An 18979-nucleotide genomic window follows, 5' to 3' on the forward strand; every position below is an offset into this window, starting at 1 on the left:
TAATAGTATGCAGTTAAAAGTTTACACTTGTTTGCTCAAATGTGAGGAAACTGAAGAGGGCAAGCTATATTCTGAAAACGCTTACTGAAAATGTCGCCCCTCCAAGCAGTCTACAAATAAGCCACCATGTTTTGATTCCATGGATGGAAGTCAGGAGAGCTTCTTTGGGCTCATTCCAGGAAATATTATCTCTCTCAGTGCATTCCAACTGCCACTCTTAAACATCCCTTGTATCTCTTCCCTACCAGGCCGAAGTTTAACCTTCAACCCAGCAAGACCCGGCAAGACAGACCCGGCCGGTACCTCTCGGTCCCGAAGGCAACTGCGCAAGCAGCCGGAATCTGTGGACTCGGTGGATTCCTTGGTTTCTTCTCCTTCCCTCTCGCCTTCTTCCTCCTCCTCCTCCTCCTGCCTGCCTCACGTGACGCGGAAACGATTCCAAATCTATTCCAAATCGCCTTTCTATCGAGCGGCTCCCCCTGGGGACGCTGGGGCGCTGGAGCGATCGCCAGGACACCCCAAGGTCCTGGATGACAGGCCACAGTTCACCACCAGAGGGACATTCAACCCGGAGAAAGGCAAGCAGAAACTGAAGAATGTGAAAATCTCCTCCCCTAAAGCCAAAGAACTCCCAGAAGGGTCTGCTGGGCCAGGCCGGAAGCGTCACCCCGAGGGTGCGGATTACATGAGCCCCCAGCAACTGGTGCTGCTAGGAAATAACGAGTTCATGGTATGAGTCGGCTGCCCTGGCAAGCACCTCCTCCGTCGCCTCTTCCCTCCACTTGCGTGCCATCTGCTGCTACCGCTCCGTTGTCCCCCGTCCCCCCCAAGTCAGCATCTCCTCCCCATTTGTTGCTTGGAGTCCTAGCATCGCGTTGCCAGTGGAGGAGCGGGGAGCCTCCCTCTTCCATCCAGAACGAGACGGTGGCGGGGAGGAATTTAGCTGTGGCCTTAGCTGACTTTAGCCTTTGGAACTCCCGCCGTTTCTCCACGAGTCAGGCTGGGGATTTGCAGTGAAACCAGCGGTGCTGGAGGGGATGATGGCTGGTGGACCAGGTTTGGCGTTTCCCCACACACACACACTTTTTTTTTTTTTTTTAACAGGCCGGGGAACCTGTGCCGGCCACCTGAGAGCATTAGGAGGGCAGCCGGAGTTCAAGAGAGGCGTTTTTGATCCTGAGGGTCAACGCTCTTGACTTTGGGGTTAGGTTTTTGCACTGGGATTGAGAAGCAATGAAGTTCCTAGAAGAAGCGACAGCAAGGAAGGGGACTGAGGAGCCCTTTTGTTCAGGGCTGTTTCTAAATGCACTCTGTGGCGTTGTCAGATGTGGTGGGAAATGCTCGTTTTTCACTCAAGCACTTCTTAAGATACATCAGGTGCACCTCCATTGTGAACAAGAGTTATTTATCTAATCAGTTTTCTTGGTTTAAACTTTTTGGGTTGATGGTGTCAGAATAACCAATGCCAGTTTGATTCCAGGTAGGTCGAAGCCAAATATTTGTGCCGAATTTCCAGTAGCCATAATCGCAACATAGGCCCTGTCCCTTGGGGCAGAAAATCCGACTCTTTAAGACTAAAAGAAAGTATTAGGGAACAGAAGCGTTTACTTTTCTGACTGTGTCTCTGGCCCGATTCCATGCTGGGAGCCTGAGCAAGCTCTTAAGTTTCTTGACCGGCTGAGAAAACGCCACTCAAGCAAAACCCAAGCATAAGGAAGGCTGCTGTTGAAATCAGTCAGTTTAACAAATGATTTAACATCGCTTTCTTTGCTACACATCAGTATTAAACCATGGCGCATTTTTTTTTTTTTAAAGTGAGAGACTACTTGAAGCTGTTTGTTAGTATTATGGTTACTGAAGTTCAATGTAAATATAACTTTTTATGTTTGTTTTCTTTTTCCACAATGTGGGACTTTATTAATGTGGGACATTTAAGCCAGAAAAGGAGGAGGTGGAGGAGGAGGAAGAGGACCAGGCTTGAGTTACTAGAAGTAATTCTGGGATCTTTTCGGTGTGGAACAATAAACGGTCGCCGTGTTTTGCACCGGTATGACAATAGATCATTCCACCTGTATGTTGTGAAAAAAAAAAAAAATGGCTACAAATATTACAAAATAACATGGCTACAAAAAATGTTACCAATATAGAAGAAGAGCCACTCCTTGAGGACAACAGAAGAGTCCATTTAAAGGTCTTTGGGAAGCCCTGTTTTTCAGTTAAACCCATCGCTGATTCGTTTTGATTGTACGGCAGAAAATTCAGACTGTGAAGCTCACCTGGGCTGACACACCCAGCGCTTTTTTACACTTGTCAAAAAGGACAGCGTGTTGTGATCATCTGCAGAAACCTGAGATCATTGAGGCTCTTTAGAAACCACGCACACCTTTATTATTTGAAGGATAAGCTGATCCTAATATATTTCTCATTTCCTACCTAAGAGGTCTGACCGACTGAGTGTTGCAGCTATTAATGGTTTAAAACCACCGTCCCCTCTTTAAAAGTAGAAGGAAGATACAAATTTATCTTGGAGCCTTTTTAAGTTTGCTGAATCACAGTTGCGTCTCTCAGCTGACTTCGTTTTTAATCTGGCACCGTACAAAGCTAGAGCTTTTCTTGACCTAGTAAGTATAAAGACAGGCAGCGTTGTAACCCTTCAAATGTTGTTTTAAACATCCAAGTTGAATAAGCCAGAATTGGCACCCTGACTTAATGGCAATGTCACTCATTAAGAAATCCCCATATTTATAACAGTTCGTGTTACTATAAAGAGGCCTTATTCGAAATTTCAAACGGTTCTTTCAATGACTGAAGATGGTGTTTGCTAAGTTGATCCAGTTTTGTTCAGCTGTTGACCGAAGAATCTTTTTTGTGTTTTTCCTACTTCAGACAGGCAAAACTTTCTCCTTCAAACCAGATGTTGGATTCCGGTTTGCTCCTGAGGCTGTAGGTATCGAGTTTGTTGGTTTTCTGGGTGGAATAGCTGTTCCTTGCGGACAGTTTTGCAGTGAGAATATTCAGGATATGAGTTCCACTTGTTTAGGGGGATTTTGTATACGTGAGGCATTTTACACCAACCTTTTGAAATTGTTAGCGAGTGTAACTTGGCATCCATCTTCGTTCAGGTATCTCCATTCTGGAAGCATCATGAAGATACTTTTGCAAACCTGGTGAAGTTTTTTTTATTTTCCCTTGGAGTCTTTAGAACCTGAAGTGATGCACCCAGCAGCTTTAGCCACTAGTTCAATGCTTCTCAACCTCAGGAAGTTTTAAGATGTGTGGACTTCAATTCCCAGAATACCCTCAGAATTCCCAAAGCTGGCTTGGGGCATTGTGGGAATTGAAGTCCACACATCTTAAAACTTCCTGAGGTTGAGAAACATTTCTGTGATACCTGCAAGTTGGTTTTTCTTGCAAATTCTGCACAGGGGATAGTGCAGAGGTGGGCAACTATGGCCCCTTTATGACTTGTGGACTTCAACTCCCAAAATTCCTGAGCTAGCATGGCTTGCTCAGGAATTCTGGGAGTTGAAGTCCATAATTCATAAAAGGGCCGTAGTTGCCCACCCCTGGGATAGTGTAACTCCAAGGAGCTCTAATAAACTAGAAAAGGAACTCTCAAGATTTTGGTAAGCAGGAGATTGTTAAGCAAATGGATTCTAAAGCTGCTTCTTTACAAAAAAAACAACAACACCCCCTCTCCCCCTCCCACACACACACACTCCAATCCCTCCCCAAATATATCACATTTTACCACGCAAGCCTTACTCTTTCTCCAAGTCCTTTTCCTGTCCTTCCCCCCCCCCAAAGATTCTTCCACCCTCCCCCAAGTTGATTTATGTGCTGAGAAATTCTGGGCTTTGCCTCTGATCCTTGGGGCTAATTTCCCACACACACACACACTTTTTTTCCCCCAACTTAAAGCTTTGTCCTTGGGATTGGCCTGGGAGCGTTGGAGGGGAGCAGTCGATATCCAAGAGAGACTTTTTGCTTTGAACTTTTTCTGAATTTCAGGCAGCAAGAAACTCCTGCCTGGGTTTCTATCTGCTTCTCGTCTTCCAGGATCTCTCCGTCTTGTCTTAGCCTCTCCACCCCAGAACTGCCTGTAAAGTTTGTGGACCAGCTCTGTCCCCACCCACGATATTCAAGTGAATGTACTCCCCACTGGGAAGGACATTGGCTGCATATAGTTATTTTTAACGGAAATTTTTAAAAGTAATTTATAAGTATACTGAGTGTACATTTTCAAAGCAGACTTATGTATTGTAAAAGGATATACTGTCCTGTGTCATATTCTATAAATTTTACCTGTGAAAGAAGAAATTATAAATGCTTTAATTTGCTCACGGAGCTGGATGATGTGCAGTGAACTTGGAACAGCCAGCACACACTTGTTATTTCCGCGTCTGAAAGGTTTATTTCCCCCTTGTTAATGTTATTTTTGTTCCTTTTTTCCCCTGAAACAAGGCCGTCATATTTGAAGTGCAATTTGTGTAATAATTCATAAATACAATACTATTTTATGGCTGTACAAAAACAACTTTATGAACAAATAACCCCCCCACCCAGCTTATTAAAGAACAAAAGAATGGAAAATAAAGTGATAGTGGCAGATGTGTTTCCTACCCGTTGATGTTTGTAGACACCCAGCAAAGGGATCATATTTTATTGTTACGTTCCTAGAAGAATGCTATGTTAGTGTTTCTGCTGCTTTCCTGGTTTCCAGGCACCAATAATTGCTTAGAAAACTTGGTTAGTTTCTGAAGTCTAGTGGAGAATGTGCTACTCTATCAAGGAACATTCTTCCTGCTTTTCATCAAGGATACAGATTCAAAAGAATGCATTCCCAGGGACCAACTGCCTCCTCAAACACTGAATATTATTAGTATGGTTGTCTGGATTTGACCTGGAAAGCTAAATCGACCAGTGGTGGGATTCAAATAATTTAACCACCGGTTCTCTGCCCTAATGATTTCTTCCAACAACCAGTTCACCAAACTGCTCAAAAACTTAACAACCAGTTCTCCCGAAGTGGTGTGAACCGGCTGAATCCCACCACTGAAATCGACTCTATACAGTGTAATGGAGAGCATCGTTCCACTTTCTGATCCAGCCAAAGACTTTTCATGTGGTTGTTTTCACCGCCGTTCACTGTGGTCCATGGAAAATAGGCAACAAAGCCCATAAGCCAGCGTGCTTCTTTCCAGATGGGAGAAAAAAAATCTCCAGGGCCATTAAAACTTCACTCTTGCCAAAGAGAAATTTTGCATGAGCTACACAAGGAGGTTAGTGGGAAGAAGGTGGTGTGACCTCTCAAATGTCATGGAAACGGAGCAGGGCAGCCAATCCTGCACATGGAATCCGAAATATAAACTTGGCCAGCCAATAAAATTTGGTGTTCTAAGGAACAAGGAGTCCCGAGCCCAAGTAGTCATACAAGCTACTCATTTATTAACATTTATACAAGAAAGCTAACAAAGTCCTCTCTGCTGATACCCACCAGCCTAAGAAAAAGATCAGATCCATTTCTCCCAGGCTAGATGGGCACCTGATTTGTAGCTCATGTTCAAATGTCCAGTTTTTATTGCCAGAAAAGGATATGGAAAGGTTGCCTATGGATACAGTTGAATAAAATAAAAGATTCAGGCTCCCATCAGCGGTTCCATTTACGTCTTGCATCATCATGTAGGAAATAACATAGCTGAACATTCCCAGGATGAGGAAGGGGCTTCAACTGTGATTTTCTGACAGAAAACTGAGCTTGGTCGTACAGGTAGTCCTCGGCTTATGACCACAATTGAGCCCAAAATTTCTGTTTGCCCCACTCTACAATCTTTCTTGCCACAGTTGCTAAGTGAGTCTCGTGGCTGTGTCAGTGAATCTGGCTTCCCCGTGGACTTTGCTCAACATAAGGCCACAAAAGAGGGATGCCATGACACCAGGACACTGCAACCGTCATAAATACGAGTCAGTTGCCAAGCATCCAAATTTTGATCATGTGACTATGGGGATGTGGCAGGAGTGGAAAGTGTGAAGAACATAAGTCGCTTTTTTCAGTGTGGTGGTAACTTTCAGACGGTCACTGAATGAAAGGTTGTATGTCAAAGACTATCTGTACTTAGCCATACTATTGGTTTCATTGAGTGGAGAGCAAGTCTGACTAGCTTTGGATTCAATTCAGTAGTTCAACGCTACAGTTCAACAGTCTCATTCCCACACGATTGTCTCTTGCACTGGTGAATCAGAAACAGCTTTTGTGATGTGGGATGCCTTTTATAGTTGAATGAGTTGAACTAGAAGAGGGGTCGCCAACCTTTTGGACCTCAGGGACCACCAAACTCATAATTTTAAATCCTGCGGACCAGAGACCCTGGGAAAATCCCCCCCAAAAAAGTCTGCAGGGAAATTCCCCACCCCGTTTTCCTACCGATCGATCATTCTTTACTGTCTCCAGCTCTGTTCTCAGGGGGAGAGAAAGAGAGACTTTTGGCTTCATGCAAGGAAAGCAGCAGAAGCAGCAGAACTCTCTCCCCCAAACTCCGTCAGAAATGAGACTTGTGAGCTTCTTGGAGCAGGAGGCCTTGCAGGGTCCCAAAGACTCATTTCTGGTGGAGTTTGGGAGACAGAAAGAAATACTTTTCGTGCTTTCCTTGCGTGCAGCCAAAAGCAGAAGAAACAAGTGGAAAGAAGCAGCCCGGTGGCCGGGCCGGGCACGTGGGGCATGTGGGGCAAGTCCCCCCCCCCTCTGCTCTTTCCCTCCTCCCCTCACTACCTCATGTGATTTGCAATGCAAGCTACGCAAGCCTTGTGTTCCCACCGGCCATGTGGGCGGCGCAGCCTGGATTAATTCCTTTGGGAGTGACATTTCTCTGTGGACCACCAACATTTTCTCACAGACTACCAGTGGTCCCAGGCCCGCTGATTGGTGACCACTGGTCTAGAAGTCCTCCAAGGTCCCTTCCAACTCTATTCTGAATACCAGCACTGTCCGCGATCACTTGAAGGGTTCCAGCCCAAACCACAAAACATTCTGAACAGGTTTCTCTGGTCTCTCCTCCTGCTTGCATTTCGGATCCAGGTTTTCAAATGGAGGAACCCGCTTAGGCATTTCAACCACTCCTCCGAAACTTTGCCTCTTAATTTTTGAACATGTCACACAGCAGCTTCTCCATGGGGGTGTTCCCAATGGTTCTGCGGAAAAAGAGAAGCTCGATGCGCTCCGAAGAAATGAACTTCAGCGAAGGGAGCAGCAGCAGTAATTTTCCAAACCTAGGAGGTGATATAGAAAGACATTTATAGCTGTTGCGCCAACCGTGCAATACTAGAATTGTATCAAAGAAGGAGAATACCCCAAAAATCAAAACTAAATGGGTTAACCTGGTACCCCAAATTTAACCAGCTCTGAACAAGGAATCCTCTGCTCATAATCTCTCAAAATGTCTATCATGTTTCTTTTGCTGAAATTATATATATATATATATATAAAACCCGAACAACCAAAGATCCACACATATATATATATATATATATATATATATATTTTAAAGGGTTAGGGTTAGGGTTAAGAGGTGGTTGCTTTTTTAAAAACCAAAATTATGTAAGGACTATAATATTAAATTTTATTTTTAGGTGGTAGCCAGGAGACTGTGAGTTCTAGTGCTTCTTTAGGCACAAAGCCAGCTAGGTGACTTGGTCCAGTCACTCTTTTGCAACCTTATAGGAGGCAATGTCAAACCCTTTTTGAAAAATCTTGCCAAGAAAACTGCAGGGATTACTACTCCATGCAATCACCAGGTGTCAAAAACTGTCTTAAAGGCACAAAAGCAAAATAGGTTTTGAGACAAAAATTGGGAGAGCACAGAAAACAACTCATATCTCTAGGTACCTGACTGGCTGACTAGGATAATGCATATGAATATGTTGTCCCAGCATCACCTGCGACTGATCCTGCAGATTTTCTACCTGGTCTGGATCCTTCAGTCCTCTTGTTTCTTAAAAGAAAAGAAGAAAAGAAAAATTGAAACTGAAGCAGTGCTACTTTGATAGGCCCGAGATAGTTATATAAAAATGTTTCTAATTAGTTTCGGTTCTGTTTTCTAAATTTTGAAATGCTGGCTGAATAGATACACGTGCACAAATGTGCTCACACATACACTGTGTGTGTGTGTGTGTGTGTGTGTGATGCAAAATTGATCGAATTTTCAAATAAGAGATTAGGCAGAGCAAGTAATCTAGACAAAACCACAAAATAAAAATGAAGGAAAACAGCCCAGTCATAGTTCTAAATGGTGTAATCTAGACTGCAAAACTGCAGATTTGTATTTTGGTTCTCTTCACATTTTTTTTTTTAACTTTGCCTGTAACCCAGATGTGCTTTTCCCACCACTTCCCCCCCTCGCTGCCACAGGGTTCACCTGGTTTAAAAAGGACAATTGCCTTCATGCAGGCAAATTCGGTGGGATCCACAGCCAGTGTTTTGAAGCGTGCGATGATTTCTTGCAGCGCACAGATGTCCGTTCCTCCGGACACCGCCTTGGCGTGGAAAGTGGAGGTCAGCTCTGACAAAGAGAGGAGGGGGCAGGTTTCCAGAGGCAAAGACCACTGGATAGCACAAAGCAGGAACAACTCACTCCAAGCTTCTTCCAGCAAAATCACCTGCAAGCGACAGGACATGGAGTTGAGACTTTAGAAATCTTTGGGACAGGTCTGCTGCAGTCATTCCTGTCCCTGAATAAACCTTGTAAGTATTTCAGCCAAAACGTCCAGATTTTCCCCCCGCCCCCTTCATAATCCTGTTGGCGTTTCATTTATAAAACAATAGTCCCACCAAACCCATAACTTCTATCTCCCCTGATCCTTACGTGTGTCGGGCCCAAAACTGACACCTGACGAGTCTTTTCAAGCTGAGTTCTTTCCCATTTCATGCCGATAGACAAAATCTTTCCAGTCTGAAACCTCCGATACCTGCATCTACCATGTACTCGGAACTATCGAGGAGGAGCTGTCTTCACCCTCTTTCACTGAGCTGCCTCTTCTTTTCCCTCCTGGAAATCTGCTTCCTACTACTTTCCATCCACCTCCTCACTGCGTTCCATCACGTATACCAGCCACGTCTGCAAGATTCCTTTTAAGATTCCCCACATTGGTTTCTATCGATCTGTTTCCAGCTAATCTCTTTAAAACAGAGGTCTCCAAACTTGGCAACTTTAAGACTTGTGGACTTCAACTCCCACAAGGCTGGAGAATTCTAGGAGTTGAAGTCCACAAGTCTTAAAGTTGCCAAGTTTGGGCACCCTTGCTTTAAAACAAACCATTCTATTTAAGCACCATAAGCTCTAAATTCAACCTGTATATATATATATATATATATATATGTGGATCTTTGGTTGTTCGGGTTTCTCCCGCGTAAGATTCAAGTATCTAGGCAACGCTCTTTCGATGAAGTCTCATTCATCATCTTCAGGCTTCTGTCTCCGGCTCTGTGCTTTTCAGAGTAATGTGAGATTGCAGCTGCTTCCTCCTTTTAACTGCCAGTGGGGGTGGGACTTGATTGGGTGGGGGCTTGGCTGTGTTCTGATTGGGTGGGGTGTGTTCTCATTGGTAGGGGGTTTGGTTGTGTTCTGATTGGTTGGGGGTTAGCCGTGTTCTGATTGGTTGGAGGCGTGTTCTGTTCAGGTGGGGCTTGGCTGTGCTCGGTTAGTCTTAGTTGCTGGGGATTTGAGCTGGTGAGTTGTGATCTTGCTGTTTGGCTTCTAGTTCGTGGTCCTGTTGCATCTTCATAGTGGGTGTCGGTTTGCTTCATGTATGGCTCGGAGGGGTTTGAAGTGGGTAGTGATGCAGCTGTAGTGCAGCTTCTGGTCCATGGTCGTGTCTCATCTTCTGAGTGGGTGAGAGTCTGTTTTCTACATGGGAGTGTGGTGGTGGCATCTTGTGTGGCTCTCATGGGTGTGGGTCTGGTGTCCTTCTTCATGTTAGGTACTCGTCTGTTCATGAGGGCGGGTTTCCAAATGGCTGGAAGGCGGGAGGTGTCATCTCGTTTGTTCATGCTGTGTGGGCGTTTTTCTATCTCTATGGCTTCTCTGATTATTCTGCTGTTGAAGTGTTCGGTTTTGGCGATAGTTCTGGTATTTTTAAAGTCATGAAGCAAACCGACACCCACTATGAAGATGCAACAGGACCACGAACTAGAAGCCAAACAGCAAGATCACAACTCACCAGCTCAAATCCCCAGCAACTAAGACTAACCGGAGCACAGCCAAGCCCCCACCTGAACAGAACACGCCCAACCAATCAGAACACGGCTAACCCCAACCAATCAGAACACAACCAAACCCCTACCAATGAGAACACACCCCACCCAATCAGAACACAGCCAAGCCCCACCCAATCAAGTCCCACCCCCACTGGCAGTTAAAAGGAGGAAGCAGCTGCAATCTCACATTACTCTGAAAAGCACAGAGCCGGAGACAGAAGCCTGAAGATGATGAATGAGACTTCATCGAAACGTTGCCTAGATACTTCGAATCTTACGCGGGAGAAAACCCGAACAACCAAAGATCCACATATAAATACCCGCGAGAACCTCAGAAAACAAATATATATATATATATATATATAAAACAATTGCAAGCATAAAGACCATTGTATCAATTCCGTCTCAGAAAGCAGCATTTTTTAAAGACTTTGCTTTCTCACCGGGTTCAACTCCAAAACTACGTCGCCTTGGCTAAAGCTGTTGATTTCCACAGGAGGCTCACCTGATCACGAAAAGGTAGGTTTGAGAAAACAGGAAGGTTTTTTGCCCATTTCACAGCCATGAAGAGGAGCCGGGCAGAGATCTCATAAACACTTTCGGGGCCAGCGGCTGTGTGTGGGGACTGGGGACCTTCTTGTCCCACGTGTTCTGGCTCATTACTGGTCACGTCGATGTTTTCCTCTGCTGTGAAGGAAAACAGCCCTTCAGTATCCTCTGCGGCAGTTAGTGGGACTTGCAAGCAGTTGTGGCGTGATTAAGAAAAATTGTAGAAAACTTTATTGGCCAAGTGTGATTGGACACACAAGGAATTTGTCTTGGTGTAAGTACTCTCAGTATACATAAAGAAAAGGTACATTCATTCAGAATCAAGAATCATAACGTACAACACTTAATGATAGTCATAGGGTACAACCAACAATCAAATCATACTAGGAAACAGTCAATATAAATCGTAAGGATACAAGCGACAAAGTTACAGTCCTACAATCACAAGTGGGAGGGGATGGGTGATAAGGAGCGATGAGAAGATTAACAGTAATAGTTGTGTACACTTTGTCAATAGTTGAACGGTGTTGTGGGAATTATTTGTTTAGCAGAATGATGGCTTTCAGGAAAAAACTGTCCTTGTGTCTGTTATAACAACTGTTATTGTGAAGAAGTTGAAGCAGAACTGTCACTATTTAAGCCCCAAGTATTTTTACCTCGCCATGATGTAAAAAAAAAAAAACGAGACTCTGGAAAGGGTGCAGAGAAGAGCAACGAAGATTAGAGGACTGGAGGCTAAGACGTATGAAGAACGGTTGCAGGAACTGGGTATGTCTAGTCTAATGAAAAGAAGGACTAGGGGCAGGTTCTGCCCAGTTCTAAAGAACCAATAGCTCTGAAGAGCAGCAGACCCCAAACTGGTTCTGTGTCTGCTGCGGTTTGGCCCATCCGCCTGCTCTTACTTGTCCTTTATTTCCTGCTTTTTCAACCTCAACTGCTTTGCGTGGCACAGCTGAGGTTGAAAAAGCGTGGGAAAAAGAGACTTTTCAAACACCGCGCACCCATGTGCAGTGCTTATCAGCTGTCCAGGCGGCACAGCTTAAGGGTTTTTTTTACACATGTGCGCAAAACCTCACCGAACCGGTAGTAACACTGGTTGAATCCCACTCCTGACTAGGGGAGACAGGATAGCAGTGTTCCCATATCTCAGGGGCTGCCCCAAAGAAGAGGGAGTCAAGCTATTCTCCAAAGCACCCGAAGGCAGGACAAGAAGCTACGGGTGGAAACTAATCAAGGAGAGAAGCAACTTAGAACTAAGGAGAAATTTCCTAATAGAACAATTAATCCGTGGAACAACATACTTCCAGAAGTTGTGAATGCTCCAACACTGGGAGTTTTTAAAAAGATGTTGGATAACCATTTGTCTGAAATGGTACCGAGTTTCCTGCCTAGAAAGGGGTTGGACTAGAAGACCTCCAAAGTCCCTTCCAACTCTGTTATTCTATCTCTTGATGTGATGTTTCCTGTAGTGACCGTTGTATTGGCTACGCCAGCATCCCTTTTGCTACCCCACATAAATACCACATATTGTGGTATGTAGGGACAGGACATAAAGCAAAGATCCTTTTGCTCGACACTCAAAATGAATTTCTGACTTTATTTAAACTTGAGCAACACCCTCAACACTAAAGTATGAAACAAAGGAATTGCCAAATGTGGCAATTAACCAATATTTTGCTTGGGGCCAGTTCTAAATCTGAGCCCAAGTCAGAATTCCCGATTCAGATATTGTCCCTACAGCAATGACACAGGCAGCGCCTTCTTATCATACAAGATTTTATTATTTATTTGCTGCCCAGAGTCACTGGTTTGAGATGGGTGGCTCTACAAATTGAATAAATAAATAAGGATCAAAGAAACAACTACAAAGACATCATCCAATTATCTTTATACTGATTTGGGGAAAAACTGTGATCTTGGAAACTAGGAGGAATTGTTTTCCACACGTGTTTATCGTGAAATCCTTCCTCTGGATCAGGGGCCTTCAAACTTGACAACTTTAAGACTTGTGGACTTCAACTCCCAGAATTCCTCCTCCAGTCAGGTTAGCTCAGGAATCCTGGGAGTTGAAGTCCCCAAGTCTTAAACTTGTCGAGTTTGAAGACCCTTGATTTATAAGCTAGTTTGGGCTGGATGAAGGAGATCACTCAAGTCCTCCTGGGTTGAATGGAGATTTGAATCTGGGCCTCCTGTATCTTAGTCCAAGTTAGGGTCTTCAGACTTGTCAGCTTTAAGACTTATAGACTTCAACTCCCAGAATTCCTCCTCCAGTCAGGTTAGCTCAGGAATTCTGGGAGTTGAAGTCCCCAAGTCTTAAACTTGCCGAGTTTGAAGACCCTTGCTCTGGATGCTTTGAAGGGCTTTCCCAAAGCTTTCTCCCCACCTGAGCTGAGTTTCTGTTTGTGAGAGAAGCTGCCGATGGACTCTCCTTCAGTCTCTTGATTGCCCTTCCTTCCATCCCTTCTCCAGGCTCCCCACAATCTCTCTTGCTTGTCAAGAACACAAGACTGGAAGCAAAAACAAGTCTAGAAAGGGCTGAGCTCTTCTCCGAATTCACCCTAAATCTTAATTTAATCTTAATTCAAATCTTAACGCATGCATAAGAGCACCAATCGTGCCTACTGTCCCTGTCCTATTGTTTCTTTTTATTTTTCTTATAAGTATTTATCTCATGTATTCAAAACTATGTTCATTCTTATACCTGTATCTTGTAAGCGATTGACTAATCAAATCAATACTAAATACTTAAGCTTCCCTCTGAGAGCTAGGACGGCACCACCAGGGGGCGCTGTTGTTTGCAGATCTTGAATTCTGCAGGGTAGCTTCCCCCTCCCCTTGTTAAGAGTCCCTCCAGGCAGACCACTCCCCTTGTCCATTCCCCCCCCACCCTGGTCTCAACCACGGGCCACCTACCATCCTCTGGCTCCAGCTTGGCACAGGTTTCCGCCGTCATCAGGCTGGCCATGAAACGGTGGTTATTGGGGGGAGTCAGCGCTTGGGCCCGCAACACCCCACTTACAGAGCAACCGGGGGGAGCCCTGTGGCTCTGCAGGGAAGGGTGGGGTGAGGTGAGAGCTGCCTGGGTGGTGGCCACATGTTCTGGCTGCTGTTCCGCATGCAGGTCCGTGGCGTCGAGGTGCACATGAGCCGTGCTGCGGGGCTGGCGTTCGTTCTGAACCGCTGGAAACGGAGGAAGGTCAAGATAAGTAGCCAACTGGGCAGAGGAAGTTTCGCTTCCTCCTCCTGAGCATGTTCACCTAACACCAGGGTCGGTTTAAACACTCAAAGAGCCACAAAGGTCCTACCTGGAAGCCCCCCCACCCTCACCCGTTCATTTCTGGAACCAACCAGACTCTACGGCAGTTCCACTACTGCCATAGAGTCTCCTCCTAGCGTGGCATCCTTTTTCCTCTACCAAAAGCCCTATCAACTGTGGAGCCGGCTGGCAACAGGGAGCCGCAGCAGAAGGATGAAAGAGCCACAAGCAGCTCCAGAGCCACAGGTTGCCAACCCCTGCCCTAACAGAAGCGATTGGGCTGATTGGGTCACCTTTGGTTTCAGTCCCTTAGGCTAGTGTCTTCAAAAACCACAGGTGGCCCAAGATCTGTGATGGGTCTCCAACTCCTAGTCTATTATTACCTTTATTGTCTGAGTACAATATGTGTACAATGAGATTGGCTGAGTCCCCCTTCGTGCACACACACCCTCCCCAACACAACTCACAGTGAGGACAGAGGTCCCTAACCCAGTCCCAATCTTATTACATTATGTGACCTTGTTGCACAATGCGCCGGCCCCGCAAGTCTATTCTACTATGTTGACATGAAATTATTTTCCATTCAGAAGTCTGACAGCCCACAGGTAGAAACTGTTCTTCAGCCAGTTGGTGTGACTGGCTATGTTTCCCTATCTCCAACCCGATGGTAGGAGAGTGAAGAGTCACAACCTTTGCTTATCAATGGAGACCGAATGGAGCAAATGGTCAGTTTTAAGTTTCTGGGTGTTACCCTAAAAGAGGACCTGACCTGGGGTGCCCACATTACAGCCCTGGTCAAAAGGGCCCAGCAGAGATTAGACTACCTGAAACTTCTCAGGAAACAAGAACTGAATGAAAAACTGCTGGTGACCTTCTACCGCTGCACGATAGAGAGCATTTTAACATACTGCACCTCTGTACGATTTGCCAATTGCATAGTGGCAGATAGGACAGCACTCCAGAGGGTTAATGTCATTGCCCAGAAGATCATGGGTTGCCCTCTCCCCTCTTTGGAAGAGCTTTATAGTTCCCGCTGCCTTAAGAAAGTTCAAAACATTCTCAAAGACCCATCTCATCTTGGGAACCCTTTTTTTTTGAACTATTACTATCTGGCAGACGGTGCCGGATAATAAAAACAAGGACAAATAGGCTGAAAAACAGCTTCTATCCCAGGGCAGGAGCTCTGTTGAATTCTGTTTTATAGTGCAGTGTTGGCGCAGTGTCGGGGGGGGTCAATTCAATGTGTGGAGTGTGAAGGATGTGTGTTTCATGGTCATGATGTGCACTGAAGAAGGTGTTCGATTTCATTGTAGGAGGTGCAATGACAATAAAGTAAACTAAATAAGCTAAATCTACAAGGCAGCAGGTGGAGAAGGTTTGCCTGTAAGATCAGCTTGCCAAAGACTTATCCCATCCAGTTTACGGCTCAACCGAGATTTGGCCCTTTTCCTCAGGTGCACGTTTACCATCTTTATTCATGCCCGCCTGGAGACATTTCTTCAAGCGACAAGCTTGGCACTGGTTTCGGTGCGCTTTGTCCACAGGGCACATTCCACTGCCAACCTGGCACCTGTCAAGAGGACAAGATGAGATTCTATTAGATGCACCTGCCAGGGATTCCAGATTTTGGGGACGATGGTGTTCTGCACTATGTAAAACAACCATCTGCTCCAAGAAAAATAAAAACTGAAAGAAAATCTAGACCTAGAGCTACAGAAAAGATAAAACTTACGATTTCCCTAAAAGTTGCTGTCACAGAATAACTAAATGTTTCTAGAATCGCTTAGTCTACATCAACTGCACGAGTCAAAAAGAGGGCTATGAAAATATTTACAGACTCCTCACATCCCAGACATAAATTGTTTCAACTCCTTCCCTCAAAATGATGCTATAGAGCCCTGCACACCAGAACAACTAGACACAAGGGCAGTTTTTTCCCCAAACGCCATCCCTCTGCTAAACAAATAATTCCCTCAACACTGTCCAACTGTTTACAAAATCTTCACCTCACTCCTTATCACCCATCCCCTCCCACTTGTGACTGTATGACTGTGACTTTGTCGCTTGTATCCTTATGATTTATACTGACTGTTTCCTAGTATGATTTCATAGCTTATTATACCCTCTGACTATCATTCAGTGTTGTACCTGATGATTCTTGACTCTTGATGAATGTATTTTTTCTTTTATGGATACTGAGAGTATTTGCATCAAAGACAAATTCCTTGTGTGTCCAATCACACTTGACCAATAAAGAATTCTATTCTATTCTATTCTATTCTATTCTATTCTATTCTATTCTATTCTATTCTATTCTATTCTATTCTATTCTATTCTGACTTCTTTAAAATTGAAAATTGTCTTCTTGAAGCCAAAAGACACACCCAGCATTGACATTTCAGTACTGAGAAGAAAATTGGTGCCTTGGATTTGAGATTAGGGCAGGAAACGTCCCATCCACACCTGAAAACTGAAAAATAGCCTGTCTAGAGGAGCGGAGGAGATTTAGATGTATCACAAAACTGGAGGTCCCAACTCACAGGCTCCCCAAAGTGGGGTCAGAGACAAGAACGCATAACTAAGGGTGTCCCTGCACCTCATCCCCAAATTCAACACATTGCATTGTGTGAACATGCTTTCTCTGTGCAACGCTAAAGGAGTACAAAGAGGAGCTCAACTGATGTAGGAGAAAAAATAAAGGCCACAGGACTAGTGGTCCATTTGGCACTGAATTGTATGGCCCAAATCTCCAAAGCCTAGAAAGGATTTGTTTTGGGGGTTCTGAAACTAGAAACGAAATGAATTGACCAAGAGTGGACCCTCCAACCTTTACCGGCTCTTCAATTGAACAATGACCCATCTCTCCTGGAAGGGCTCAGATTGTGGAAGACCTACAACAGAAGTCCCGATCGCTCTATCTGTTGCTCCCGTTGAGAAGAACTGTTGGACTTCTTTTCTCACTCTCTTCTTCTACCCTAAATGTCATTGCAGGTTGATGGGCTTGATATCCTAGATTTCTTCCCCCACCCCCCGCCCCCAGTCTGAAAATGAATCTGAACAGGACAAAATGTAGGGTGTTGGTTGGGTTTAGCGAGACCATTTCTGGACCCGTGTGGTTCTTCGAATTAAAAATGAAAAAGAAACCGATCACAGTCTTCCTCTCTGCCAGACCGCATGTCCCGAAGCCCCCTCATCTTCTCACAACTTGACCCCAGTTAAGAGTGCACAATTATAGATCATTTACCCTTCCTCTACTACTCCAACAATAGTATCCATTACCTATAAACGAGCTTCCGTCGGACGCTGCGTTTGAAGAAACCGCTGCATCCATTGCAAGCATAGATGCCATAATGCTTCCCGCTGCTGGTATCACCACAAACTTTGCAGAGCAACACAGGGCTCCCTGCTTTGCCAGGAGCCAGGCTAAGCTCTACACAGAAGAGAGAAGAGGACACTTCAGGACTGGCAGCACACAACAAAGGAGGCGAAGTCAACAGATTTTCAACAGAGAATGTGAGGGGATAAAGAGCCTTCAGTTGAGAGATCACCTCTGCATTGCTGGACCTTATGTTTACCCTGCTGTACTTTTACTTTGATTTGCTTTATAATAATTTGTTTTTTTATTTTCCAAATTCAGTTTGTTATAATTGACAAATTTAGACGAAGACCAACTCCAATCTTCTATCCATCCAGAGAAGACGAGGGAAAACTTTTCATAGTTCAGTCAATTTCCCATGTTTAGAATTAGGTGGTCCATCCACCCTCAACTTAATTGTACCTCCCTGAAGATTCTCCCAGTTGTTCAATGGTGCTCTGATACCCTCTTAGCAACTAAAAAAGAAATGCATCCTAACAAGGTTCAGCATCTACAATAACCTAGTGATAGTCTGATAGATTGACCAGCTCCTAACTAAACTCCCACATGAGTTGATTAACAAGAACCCAATTTAACAAGAAGACACTGTGACAAATATTGCGCGGTGTCAGCTTTGGAAGTTGGAATTGGAGTTTGTTTTTCTGGAATGCTGACACTTGGTCTGTGATCCACAGATTGCGTATCACTACCTGAGATACCAGAAGGAAAGATGATTTGAGGCATGAGAAGTAACGTTGTCACCACACTTAAGGATATCGCTGAACTTCCCAGCAAGATCGGCAGAACGTCCTGACATTTCCTGCAGTTGGGTGAGCTGCTTTTGACCCAAATGAAGGGAGAAAAAAAAACCCATGGTCTGAAGAGTCGTGACACCATCACTTACCTAGTTGGCTGGCCTCCACTCCGTTGTTCATCAACGACTTCACCGGGGAGGCAGTCATGACAGTGGCTGATGATCCGTGGAATAAGGAAGGGGATTGGGCTTACGGGTTCTTTGTGCAGAGTTCTGACTTCTTCGGCCCAAATGCAGGAAACCCTTGTGAACTGGCCAGTTTCCCCCAGATGAGGCTGGGATGAATTGCTAGAAGAACGCCTTCGGTGTAGACTCCCTAGAAAAACTCAAGTCTGCTCTGAGACTCTTTAGCGGACTGTCCTCCAGACCATCACAAACCTGAGTCTTCTGGATCCTTCATGTGTGCTTGATGTGTGCAATGCTCATGTGTGAGTCCTTCCTCTTTGAGGCTCCTGTAGTGTAGCAGGAAAGATTAGTCATTAACGCTGTGTAAGCGGTTGCCTGTCTGTCATCCTCTTAATCTTTAGTTCTTTTTCAAAGGTGGGACGGTGAGCTCCATAATCAAAGAACAAGAAAGATTTCTGAAGATTTCTGGCAGAGACCTCAGGGTGGCAGAACAATGCGATGACCCCCATCTTGACACAGACTTTGGGGGGCACCATTTCTACTCTCTCCAGCTTCACGCATCTGCCACTAAGTTGTGTTCTTGGAGAGACAATTCGTTTCTGTAAGGTTCGTTTGTTCGGTCGCAGGATG

At 44.9% G+C, this 18979-nt stretch overlaps 2 protein-coding genes across 13 annotated transcripts in view; one reads left to right on the top strand and one right to left on the bottom strand.

Moving 5' to 3' along the window:
- The window catches only part of MYO9A (myosin IXA), an 89173-nt gene extending 87123 nt beyond the window's left edge, over positions 1 to 2050 (top strand). For all 12 annotated transcript variants that reach the window (XM_087941917.1, XM_026709883.2, XM_087941918.1 and 9 more), the window contains one exon: positions 249 to 2050. In XM_087941917.1, coding sequence (XP_087798043.1) covers positions 249 to 736 — 488 coding nt within the window. In that variant the 3' untranslated portion in view covers positions 737 to 2050. The remainder of the gene's footprint in view (positions 1 to 248) is intronic.
- Positions 2051 to 7041: 4991 nt separating this feature from the next.
- NR2E3 (nuclear receptor subfamily 2 group E member 3) lies at positions 7042 to 18469 on the bottom strand. The gene is made up of 8 exons (XM_026709833.2): positions 18314 to 18469; positions 17334 to 17484; positions 15521 to 15624; positions 13712 to 13978; positions 10755 to 10936; positions 8412 to 8652; positions 7883 to 7988; positions 7042 to 7266 (listed from the first exon to the last, which is right to left on the bottom strand). Exons 1-8 carry the CDS (start codon positions 18369 to 18371, stop codon positions 7134 to 7136), a joined length of 1242 nt encoding a protein of 413 aa, XP_026565618.2. The 5' UTR covers positions 18372 to 18469; the 3' UTR covers positions 7042 to 7133.
- Positions 18470 to 18979: the final 510 nt, after the last annotated feature.

Source organism: Pseudonaja textilis, chromosome 13 (genome assembly GCF_049901715.1).
Source record: "Pseudonaja textilis isolate UNSWEBS1 chromosome 13, rPseTex1.2, whole genome shotgun sequence".
Lineage (NCBI taxonomy): Eukaryota > Metazoa > Chordata > Lepidosauria > Squamata > Elapidae > Pseudonaja > Pseudonaja textilis.